At 37.9% G+C, this 12,900-nt stretch overlaps 1 protein-coding gene across 13 annotated transcripts in view; it reads left to right on the top strand.

Annotated features, from left to right (window-relative positions):
• The window catches only part of Asxl3 (additional sex combs like 3, transcriptional regulator), a 186,151-nt gene that overhangs the window by 105,917 nt on the left and 67,334 nt on the right, over positions 1-12,900 (top strand). For all 13 annotated transcript variants that reach the window (XM_006525739.3, XM_006525740.2, XM_030250369.1 and 10 more), the window contains 2 exons: positions 2,336-2,453; positions 3,589-3,708. In XM_006525739.3, the coding sequence (XP_006525802.1) occupies positions 2,336-2,453; positions 3,589-3,708 (238 nt within the window). The remainder of the gene's footprint in view (positions 1-2,335; positions 2,454-3,588; positions 3,709-12,900) is intronic.

Here is a 12,900-nt window from a genome sequence, read left to right on the forward strand (position 1 = left end):
AGGTCTTTACACTTGCATAGCAAGTGCTCCTACTTACTGAGTAAGTACTTACTCCAGCCCAATAGTTGTTTTGCAAGAGCAGAGCAAAGGACCACTTATGCTTCAATTCTACTTAAAACAATTTTTGTTTCTTGTGTGGTGGGTATCTAATTTGTGTTGCCTGCAGTACATAGTAGTGCATTTCCTCATTTTTTTAAAATGTTGGGTTGAGAGGTATTGCTCAAACTTACATATTTTTGAAATATTATTTGAATAGACTATGTTAGTATTTTCTTAATTCTTACCTGACAGTACTTCACAGTAGCTAAGGTTTTTATTCTTGTATTTTATAATTTCTACCCAGTTGTTAAATCTTTAGTTGTAGCATCCTTTCAGCTCTTGAAACTGGGGGTAAAAGTTTACCATCACCACCATCATCATCATCATCAACCACAGATATTAAAAAGAAGCAGTACATCATTGACTTTCTAATTGAAGGTCTAGGCCATTAGTTAGTTGTTTTTTTTGAAGTTAATCAACACTTTTCATAAGCTCCTAATTTCACACACACACACACACACACACACACACACACACAGAGAGAGAGAGAGAGGGAGAGAGAGAGAGAGAGAGAGAGAGAGAGAGAGAGAGAGAGAGAGAGAGAGAGAGACGATATCTTAAAAGGTTAATATTTTGCCAGGAGGAATTGAAATTGGTGGTACACGGACTTGTAGAGATTCATTGCTATATTTACTGGCTGCCTTTATTCTTTTATGGAGATTTACACAGTGGGTGAAGAAGGCTTTAGTTATAATTGGAAGCACTGCTTTGCCTAATTCACTTGTATTGTTAAGTTAATGTCTATAGAGTGCTTTGAGTTCTTATATAAAAGATGAGAAAGATTTATGCAAGTATGTTAGACAATTTATGTCTAATTATATATACATGGCTTGAAGAAAGAGAAAATTCTTAAATACTTTATAGCACATGTGGCCTCATTAAATATAATATTGACAGCAGGCTAACAGTGAGAAGCATGACAGACTATTAATCTTTCTATCTCAGGTTCCACAGCAGTGCTGGGGACTTCACAAAAACTCTATAAATATAAGAATCCTAGCATGTTATCTGTAGTAAATGTATCATTTATAATAAAGTCCTCAACTACTCCTTCTGTCATGTAGCTTTAAATTTCATCCGAATTTGCCAGCTCTCCCCTAAACGAGGGTTAGATTTTCATCTCTATAATTAGATGACTCCTAAATCTTATGGTCAACAAGGCAAACATACAGCTCATAGCCTGTGTAAATAGCATCACATTGTTTCTGACAGCCAAGTAATATGCAGTCAAGGAATTATTTTGGAGATTGTAACAACTGTTGCTCAAAGCACATTAATCATATGACTGAGACATTGTAAAATTAGTAGAAAATGCACAGAATCCAGGAATAAAAAGGTTTGAGACAGTCCACGACCAGCCTTTTAACCTTTTGAGGAATGTCAGCATTCTCGCGGCTTCAGGTTTTAATGGTTCTTCCTGTTTCGTGTGCTTAAAACCCTTTTTATTATGGGTAATTTTCTGCATAAAGTGATCCACTAGATAAAACTGTATTTCAAAACTTTTAAATACCTTTTATTATATCATCGTCACCATGGCAGATTCATTTATGAAACACAAAGCATTCCCATTTGAAGAGATTTATTCTTCTATCTATTTTTTTTCTTGGATTTGCCCAAACCCCGTCCTGTTCGTGTTCTGAAGGTTAATGCCAAAGTCAAGCAGACAGAAGCCAAGGGCTGCAAGCTTTCCAAGATTAGGAATGATTCCCTTCACAGAAATAAATGATTCCTGCCATGTTCGGTGATTTTGTGCAGCGCTCCCCACGGCTGAGTGAATGCATCAATACAGTAGTTCTTACATGCCTTACATACTGATGACACCCGGTGTTAACTGATTGACTGAGCAGCGCACTGGAGACGAAGCACCTGCGAGAGAATTGCAGACATATATATTTTTATCCTGGTTTCGAAACATTTATTTTACATTTATTTTACTTGGGAGCCCTAGTATCAAGTTCCAACGGCTTTCAAGCCACTCTGCTAAGGTAGAAAAAACCACTCTGTGGTGTTTTGTTATCAGAATTAGACCGAAAATGGTCTCAGGCTTAAACCCCTTTGCCAAAGCTCAATTTTATGCTTTTGAGGGAAAATGGACAAAGGTGATTATCAAGAATCCTAACAGATCAGGGGCTCTGTGGAATTGAAGATAGTCATGAGCAAGTGGATCATGTAATTCAATCACCAGAAAACATTGTGGAAACGTTTTTATGTTATATTTCATTATCGTGTTTTATAGGCTTTGAGGCAGCAGCAGAAAAGAAGAAATGGAGTCTCAATGATGGTGAACAAGACTGTCCCTCGTGTTGTTTTGACACCATTAAAGGTGTCTGATGAGCAGTCGGATTCGCCTTCAGGTAAAGAGCTATAATATTGTATGCTTGGCCACTTTCTCCCCTGGAGATGACTTTCTCACGAACTGAGAAGGCTTCATGGTTTGCTTTATTATTTTTTTTAATCTCTTGAAATTGAAAAGATACTCTCATGTGAGGTTCTTTTTTTTTACATATGTACATATATTTATAATGTATATATGTATTCTATATGTGTACCTGCCTTTGTTTCTTTCATTGATTTAAAAAACAGTATTTCCCAGTTACTGTGTTTAAGAAACCAGCCCATTCATCCTGAAATGACTTAATTTGCTAATGTCAGGATGTGTGAGGAAGTGGATGCTGATGCTGATGCTGATGCTGGTGCTGGTGCTGGTGCTGGTGCTGATGCTGATGCTGGTGCTGGTGCTGGTGCTGGTGCTGGTGCTGGTGCTGGTGATGATGGGTTTGTTGTCCTTGCTTTAGCTTTTCCTTAAATGTTGAACTTGAGTTCTGGACCACATGCTGGTGCTTAACACCATCGAAAGCAGTTTTTCTCTGTGTGTGAGTTTGCTTTTCAGCACTTGCTGCAAAGCCCAGAATCCTTTATGAGTGTTTGTGTTCCTGCAATATTCCTCTCACCTCCATGCAGCGCTGGCCTGCTCTTCTAAATTACCTCCTGTCACTGTGTCAGCTGTGAACTGTTGAATTCATTGTGGATTAGTGTTTGCATTTTCTCTTCCTGCTTCAGCATAAAGCTATTGATTTCTTTCTTTTTCTCCTCTCTCTCTCTCTCTCTCTCTCTCTCTCTCTCTCTCTCTCTCTCTCTCTCTCTCTCTCTCTCGTCTCTGATATTGTCTCTAAATGGTATTGTAGTGTTGAAGCTTATTCATGTATTTTTACAAAAGATCCAATTCCTTTATTTAAAAGCTATTCGACCAGTGACTGCATGTCAAACTCTGCTATTAGGCCATCTGCTCTTGCTTTCTCTCCAAGCTGATTGATTTATTGGCCTTTTCTCCTTATATCCAATAAGGGAATCAGATTGTGGGTATGGTAGTATATTAACTCGGGAAAAGAAAAAGGAGATTATATCTGTGGTTCTTAAAACAATTTTAGATGTTTCTTGTCAAGGACATGGAGAGAAAGATAATGGCATAATAACTATTTCCTTTTTTAGGATCCGAGTCTAAAAATGGGGAAGCAGACAGTTCAGATAAAGAAATGAAACACGGGCAAAAATCTCCCACTGGAAAACAAACAAGTCAGCACTTAAAACGCTTAAAAAAGTCTGGTTTAGGTGAGTACCAGTTCACATTTTAGAGATGTGTGTCTTTTAAAAAAACAGAACTTTTCTTTTTAGCATTTAAACAAGGTAAAAGAAAATATCCTTCATTTCTCTAAGGAAAAAAAATGCTGACTTGGGAACCCTTGTTGTAGTTGAGTCTCAAGCTTATGCTAGAATGTGATAATGTTGGATAAAGCAGAGATAACAAGCAAGACTAACATGAAATGTCTACTCCAGTAATTACCTGTCTAGTTAGGATGCTGTCTGGTGTGCAGTATTGTCTTGTGAACTCTCTTTACTGGAATATTCTACATGAGGGTAGGGTGGGGACAAGGCTCTTAGGAAGGATGCATTGAATTGGAGAATTGGAGAATTGGGTCTGCTGCATTGGGGCTGCCCTGCCTTGATTTTTGTTTGAGATGCTTGAAATATTCAGTAGTATCTGTCTATAAAACAGAAACAGTATACAATCTCTAAAAGGTTTGGCAACACTGTCCAAAAATCTTGCTGTTAACAGTGGATTTTATTTTGAATACTTGAGTTTGCTTTAGTAAGGACCTGCTGGTAGGGTGGGGATAAGGGTCTGAGGAAGGATGCATTGAATTGGAGAATGAGTAGAAGTACGAGAATTGAGAAAAGCATGAATGTTTCCTGGGCTGACTACTGTAGCTTGCTCACCCATGAACACCTTGTTTAGAGACATGGACCCAATGAGTTCACCTATAAATAGAGATAATGATAATATAACCTATATATAGCACAGGAATATATGACAGATGGACGAAGTGCATCAGTTTCTCGGTAGCTAAAGTACCCAGCACAAAAGGATAAGGATCCGAGTTTAGATCTCCAGTGGCTACATTAGGTCTGGTCATGGTTGTGCATGTCTGTAACAATAGCACTGTGGGGTGGAGGGCCAGGATAGAGACAGGTACATCAGAAACTTGCTGGTCTCCCTTAACTTTTACTGTCCCTGCCACCTCTTTGGCAATGTAGGACTCTTTATTTGCAGATTTTTTTCTTTCTTTTTTTGTTAAAGCAGTCAACATTTATCTGGTTGATTGCTTGGTTTTGGTACTCTTATTTATTGCTAGGAATTTTGCTAAACGCTAGAACACGCTTTCACTAAAGAGCATTGAAATAGGACTGGTGGACTCTTAGATAAAATATATATGGGAAAGGAATAGCAATGTTTAATTTAACTCTTTAATATTGCATGGTTATTTATTTTCCATCATTTCTAAGACTTTTATAGTTATTCTCTCTAACCCCAAATACACCTCTATGAGTTGGGTAATGACCATGCATGCATACACACTGATAGTTTTTCCTGTCTGAGGGTTTTAGCTCCGAAAATGAGGATGACTTGTTCAGAATGGCATCTGTGCTATATCTACACACAAGTTATTTATCCAGTCTCATGACCAAACCCAGGTATGATTTAAAGATGAGTGATATTTCATTAAAAAGAGTGTACAAGCCAGGAAGGGTGACCCACCTCTGCAACCCCTGCACTTAGGATTGCAAGTCTGGAGCTTTGCCAGGAACTCAATTCTAAATAAAAGCCTAGCCATCTATGACTACCTGGCAAGGCCATCTCCCCAAACCTAGCCATCCATGACTACCTGGCAAGGCCATTTCCCCAAACAAAGCAAAGCTGGGTGGGAAAAGAGAAGGACTCTGATCCTAGTACTACTGAAACAAAGGCAGGCAGATCTTTGTGAGTTTTAGGCCAGCCTGAGCTACATAGTTCATAGTAAGACATTGTCTCAAAATTAATTACTTGGTAATTAATAATCTACTACAACCTCAGGAACTAAATGACATGCAAGGACAGTGTGTAGCCTGAAGGCCCAGAATACTCTTGGCATGCCCAGCTTTGGTCATGCTGTGGTATCAAAAGTTCCAGGCCTGGATCTTTGTTATCTGGATCTCGTGTGTCATTACCTTGAGGTCCACACTGAAGTCGAGAAAATCAGAATTGCTTTGATGTTTATTTTTTTATTCCGAGGGTCACCTGAAAGATAGGGTAACAAGAGGCATCTCTAGACAATCCTGCACACCACAGGCCATCTCACATGTTCAAACTTAGGCTGGAGTAGTGTTGTAGATGGTTTTCTGGCATGCAAGGACAAATTAGTGTAAATAATGATGCTGGTATTTAGGAGGAATGCAGAGAGTCAAAGTTCATGGTTAATGGGCCGGATGGCCAGGTATGTCAACCCTTGAATGCTAAGACAGGGCATTGTCCTCTACAGAGTTTAAAATTGAGAACTTCATATTCAAGGAACAAAAAATATTCATAATGTTTTAACTGACTTTATGATTTCATGTTGGGCTACATTGAAAGCTCACCTGGACTTCAAGTGACCTCAAGTGACCTTTTACTTGGACTCATCTGGCTAAATTTTGATATAATTTGTGTCACTTAATTCTTCATTTTTTTAAATTTTTTTATTAGATATTTTCTTTATTTACATTTCAAATGCTATCTCGAAAGTTCCCTATAATCTCCCCCCACACTGTACCCCTACCCACCCACTCCCACTTCTTGGTCCTGGCATTCCCTTAATTTTATAGAATAAAATGATTTCTTTCCATTTTACAGTTAAAAAAATCAATGTGAAGCCCAGAAAGTTAAGAAGGCCCCTTGTAAATATCACAGCCAAGATACAGGCTAAGGCATGGATGTGTCTAATTTGAACCACCTGTCTTAGTCAGAAACTGAGCAGCAGATTGTCTAACCTGCATCCAATGCATGTCATTCTCACTGGGGAACAAGCTCCTTGTATATAATATTTAGAGTCTGCCTAAGTGTTAAAGTGCAGGCATTCTGGCTGCATGTGGAAGGAGAGCTAGAAGTTCTAAGGACTATGGGCCAGCCCTCTATCAAACAAAAGAAAAAAAGTAGTGGGATTTAAAATGAGTTTGCTAAAGTAAAGACCTGTAAAATGCCAATAGTCAGTGGTGACTGGGAAGGAACTGGGATAGTAAGCAGCTAAATAGTAGCTTATTTTGTGCAAATGAACTTGACAGTGCTCACCAACCTTTTAATATTTGCCAATGATATAAATGGAAACTGGGGAGACATGGAGAAGAAAACCTCCAACCTAACCATCTGCAGACAAACCAGCTCATCCAGTATTTTTTTAAATATATTTTAAATTTTTGTCTTATATTTATTAATTTGTTGGGGGATGGTGAGTATGTGCACACAAGCCATGATGTGCTTGTGGAGGTCAGAGGACAACTTCTAGTAGTTGGTTCTCTTCCAGTTTATGGTTCCTGGAGCTTGAACTTAGGCCTTTAGGAATGTTGGCAAGCATCCTGACTTACAGAGTCATTTTCCCAGTTCAGATACTGATTTTTAAAAATATTCCCAAAGAGTCAGGATATTTGGTGCTCTCCTTGTCATGGTGCTGTTGGGTAACTGAAGATAGAGATTGTCCTACCCATCCTTGTCGTCACCCTGCACCTTTTGTATAACTTTTGTTTATCAGCTGCTGTGAGAATACTGGATAAAGGAGTGAGTGAGTATGTCAACTGAACATCTCAGCTGAATAAGTCAGTCAGTTGAGATAAAGAAGAAGTAATTTCTGTATGACTTGAGTCTTCCTGGATGATTCTGTGTCTTTAGAGAAGAGCATTCTTTATGAACCCAAATATGAGTGTATACAGTAAGAAGATGACACATTCCACTGTCCTTCTAATAGATGCCAGCAGGACAAAGGAAAAATGGGAAGATGTGAAAGAAAGACCTTAAGACCAAGCATCTTCAGATAAACCGCAGTCCTTCAGCTTTTAAGAAGACGTTTCTTAAATTTGTTTATCATTATTTACTTGTTGCATGGTGGTGTGTGGGTGAACACAAGCTCTCACATGCACAGGGAGGTCAGAGGGGAGGAGTGATTCTCCCCACTTCCCGAAAGCCCTAGGCTAGCCAGCTGGGTGCACTGCATGGCTCTGGCTCTTATCATTTCTCTCACCTGACTCAGATGCACTTCAGTCTCAGAACTGGTTTGAACTTACTTCACCTTCTCTCAGTAGGGGTGGCATTATACAAGTCCTTATGTGCTGAAACCATTCTAAATTAGAACATATACTATAAGTCTCTTCTAATTTAAATTAGTAATGCTGAAACAAAATGCAGTCAAAATTAGACTTCATAGCATAAGCCTAAATTTCCATTCTCATGACGAGATTTTCTTGGTGGGATAAAGAGTCACTTCTAATTATCTCCCATGTGCTTTCTCTGATTCTGTTGCAATTACATATATATTAAATTAAATGATAATCACCCTGTTGAAGGTATGGATATATATTTTTCTTGGAACCTAATGAGTTAGCCAAATGCACATTGCACCCATGCACCTTTTTCTAAGAACTCTGAAGTAAAGGATCCAGTACAGGTCTGGGTGTTACATCCTATTTCCACCTACCCTGGGAGAGGGTGTGGATTGCATAATTAGATCACAGTGCCAGCAATAAACAATAGTGATGGGCTTTGACAGTCCTCAGTAGTCTTAGCACTTGAGAGAGTTGTGACCTCATTGTGGCTACCCACTACTGTTGACACAGCTCTCTTGTTGCATGACTTTGCTCTTGGCATGGGTTATAGATATGTGAAGACTGTGAGTATTTGTCTGTGAAGTCTCTCTAACCAAATCTGTCTGGGAAGATGGTATAAGTCAGTGCAACTGAAAAGAATAATGGTCAAACTCCTGTTTTCCTGATGATGTTATACTCAAGACAAAGCAAAGCTGCGTCGATTCCTCTTCTATTTCTAAATCAAGCATGGTAGAGAACAGGCGTCTGATATACTTTGAGCTAAGTGTTATCAGTATCTGCAAGAGCTGTTTCAGTGTTGTGGGCCTTGATGCTGATTGGGACAGTCCATGGTAGGCTAACAAATGTCCTTTCCCTGTCTCAGCAAAGGATACATTCACTTCTAGCCTCTCCTGTGAGTCTTCGGAGACTACGGTAACATGTCAGCTTACTGCCTTGGTACCCACTAAATCAAGTCACTGCATAGAACTCTCTCTTGCTGCTTCTTTTGTGTTTCTTTTAATTAATAAACAATTTCAGGGGCGTTTGGGGTTCGCAGGTGAACCAGTGGAAACATTCACCCCCTTACACTTATGCCACCCTCTTCAGCATGGCATGTATCATAGTAGTCTATCACAGGTGGAATCAGTGAACCTGGGTGTGTGGTTACTGTCACCCAGTTCTCTTTGGCTGCCCCAAGATGAAATCATGTTCATCTACCAATATCATATTCTATGGAGTGTGCTCCAGCTGGCCTATCTTACACGTTGGGTTTTATCCTTTCTCTCCTTTGTGGTTCTTAATTTCTGACATCTTCCCCATAGCTAAAACATAAGTGCTTAAATTCAGGGTCACTGACCTAAACCAGTTTTTAATTGTTACCTCCTACCCAGTCACACAGTAGGAGTTTAAAACTGTTTGCTAAACAAGCCCAAGCTTTTAGTGGATGTCTCTGAGGGAGTTTTAATAATGTCCTCATTGAGCCCAAAGTCTGGGATTCATTCCAACATTATGTTTTTTGTTTAACTTTTTGTAATAAAGAACTAAAACTCTGCTGATTTTAGAAAATGTTCCATATTTTAAAAAATAAATTTATGCAGAAAGTAAAATTGAAAATTGGATAATAATTCTATATCTCATTCAAAATATTATTAGTGTTTTCTGAAGGTTATTTGGCATTGCTTAATACTACCTATTTTTCCAGAGACTATATATACCAAGACTCTATTTTAATTAAAAGTACTAACTATAAATAATTTTAAGATAAATAAGAAATAGAAGATTTTTTCATTCTTTCATTAAAAATAGATTTTTTTCAGACAATATATCTTGATTATGGTTTTCCCTCCCCCAACTCCTGCAAGATTTCTCTCTGCTCGCCTCTCATAGGAATCCACATCCTCTCTGTTACCAGACAGGTATTTACAGAATTACAATAAAATAAAACAAAACAAATTGGAATTAGGACAAAACATACAAATGAGTGGAACAAAAAGAGCCAAATAAATAGCAGAAGACACACTTGTTCTTACACACAGGAACTGCTCAAAACACAAAATCAGAAGCTATAACATGTATGAAAGAGACCATAAGGTTTAATGATCTTTTTTTCTTTTTGCTCTGTCAAAACCTTATAAGATAAAGAAACTGCCAGTGAGTTTGTTTTGTGTTGGTCATCCACTGATGGGCATGGAGTCTGGCCTCGAGGGGTTTGTATCTCTGTTGGAGAGAACTGAGTTTTCCTTTTGGAGTGGTTATCAATTAGACATAGCTTGGAAGGAAGGGAGGGAGGGAGGGAGGGAGGAAGGGAGGGTTAAACACTGCCTTAAGATTTATCTGTAGCTCCCCAAAGTCATTAGAACTATGAAAATCTGGGCCATCAAGATGGCTGAGCAAATCAAGAAGCCTTTTGCAAAGGATGGTTCAGTCCTGGGAACCTACATACGAAAAGGGAAGAACTGACTACTAAAGGTTTGGTTATAAGGCCTGTACTTCTTAAACCCTGGCACCTCATTCACTGGGTTCATAGCTCCCCATTAGATTATTCATACAGTTCATTTATATAGGCTTTGTTGGTTTGGAGTTTTTCTTACTCTACTTTTGTCACCAATTATAGTGTTTTCTGTAAAACTATACTCTTTGAAAAAGGACCTTTCTCCTCAGAGGCTGTTTTGAGGTTTATTTAGACATAGGGTACACTAGAATTGATTTTGAGTGTGTGTGTTTCCTCCCTGTGTCTTTCTCTTTCTTGGAATATTTGACACCTACTTATTGTGTATGTTCCTCCCAGGAAATATGAGTCTGAAAGCCAGCACACTCCTCCTGATACACAAATGCATGTATCAAGGTGGGATGTGGCTGTAGACCTCTTTGAATGCATTACAACAGAGGACTAATTATGAGGACTTGGCTGGACACATGCCCGTGACTTTTATCATGGAATGGACCATCTAGTGTAGTCTTACTATGGCTTCACCTGTCTTCTCTGCCTGTCTCTGCTGCCACAACTCTCTAGACTAAGTGTCTGGGAATTAGGCACTAAAGCGACTTCATACTCTTCCTTCTGTGGGCACTGTAGGGAGATGTTCAGCGCCGGCTTTAATGAGATAAGACAATCATATATAATTGGATTGTTCTTAAGCCAATTAAGAGTACATGTGTAAGGATAATTACAATGGAATTAAACATTCTCTGTAAGAGCAAATTTAGTTAATGTGTTCAGTCTTTTCTCGAGAATTATAAAACATAGCTTTGTCTTAGGTGGACAGTTTGGACACACATCTTTATTTGATTTAGTCATAAGTGACTGTGTGCCCCTGGGGATGGTGGGGGTTCCTCCTCCCCTTTTTCTCCTTTCGTTAAGAGAGTTCAGGACAAAGGTAGAGTTATCTATAGCTACATTAAATTAGTTATTAAATTATTTATATTTTGTTAATTATATGTATGTGAAAGAAAGCTTACTGACAACATTTTCTTTTTGCTTAACTTTGTTTCTATCTTAAAGTTAACTTAGGAGATTTATCAACTTAACATAGTTTAGGGCTTGGGGATTTGGCTGAGTAGATATAACACTTCTTGCACCAGCCTGAGGACCTGAATTTGGTTTCCAACACTCATGTAAAAAGCTAGCCATGAAGGCGTGCACATGTAATCCCTGTTCCCAGAAGCATCTGTGGGGCTCACTGTCGTGGAGTCTAGCCAATTACTGATTTCTTTCCCTCACTGAGAGACTCTGTCCTAGAACAATTAGGTGAGAGCAGTCGAGGACTCCCTGCGTCACCTCTAGCTACCCACAGATGCACTTAACCTGCACACATGCACCCACGTACATTCTTACTCCCCCTACACAGAAATATGTGCATACAACAAATCAGTTTATCTTTATTTAGTGAGTATCAAACATTCAAAACACTCTATTTTTCCTTTAAAAATATGCTTTTAATTTTATCTGCCCATTAAATGAGATATGTATCAAGAACCATGTCCCTGTTTTATTTTTATTACTATTTATGTTTATGCAGTTTCTTCTCAGGAATTTCTGATTTCATTAGCTTAATTTTAAGAAAAAGCTATTTTTTATGTTGATAGATATCATTACTCTTTCTAACACATTGATCTCTACTTATTTTTTATATAATTAACTCTTTTGTTGAATTTTTATTCAATGATTGATTTTTTTTTAATTCATGACTTGGGCTTTAAACTCATAAATTTTCAAACTTTTTTTCTCTCCCACTCTAAAATAGGAAATTTAATTATTAAATCAGTTGAGAAGCATTTTTATAAACACTGGCATTATTTTACTTTGAATTCTGAAGTACCATGGAGCCCTGGGAACGTCTAAACATACACTAGATAGGTGGATGGTTAAACTTTTTCCCTTTGGACAGAAAGATGTGGTTTATGATAATAGATCAGTATTTAGTGAGATCAGTATTTAGTGAGTCTCACTATCCAGTTGTGGTGTAGTCCCTTGCTATTTCTTGAATAACAAATAGCACAATGCCTGCATTTAACAGCTTAGTGCAGTTCCCTGTGTTCAATTTATTGCAAGAGTGTGGGTGTTGCTTTGTGAAAGCTTTCTGTGCTTTTTAATTAAGTTTATAATTTAGGTTTTAGCCACATCGATTGAGATGTCTCCTACCATTGTGAGGATGGTCTATTTTCTTATTTCTCTCAGCTTTATGTTTTGAGGCTGTCTTGTGTATTCAGAAGCTCAGGTCATTATTTCTTACACATGGACTAGATGGTCAGTTTTATTCTTTTTGTTGTTGTTTTAAATCTGTTATTAGTAAATATTTTTCAACTTATCTGGGTGAATTTTTAACTATCTCTTGAAAAGAGTAGATATGTGGACTTTTTTTTCATTTTAAGTCTAATATAAAATTTTGGTTATGTTGATTGTGACTTTCTTGGTCTTAATTTTAATTTTTCTTCCTTCTTCAATGCCTGCTCTTCGGCTGTTATTTCTCTTCTGTGCACTAATTTGGAAATGTGTTTGCTTTGTGCTCTTCTGAGGCTACTTATAGAGTTTTTAAAAATATTATTCTCAGTGACCACATTTTGTTCATATTCTCATTTCCCATGTACCTTCTTAGATTCATACATGTAATTTATTTCTATGTTGCTTTAACTTCTATTAGTTCTTGACATTATTCT

This window comes from Mus musculus, chromosome 18, assembly GCF_000001635.26.
Source record: "Mus musculus strain C57BL/6J chromosome 18, GRCm38.p6 C57BL/6J".
Lineage (NCBI taxonomy): Eukaryota > Metazoa > Chordata > Mammalia > Rodentia > Muridae > Mus > Mus musculus.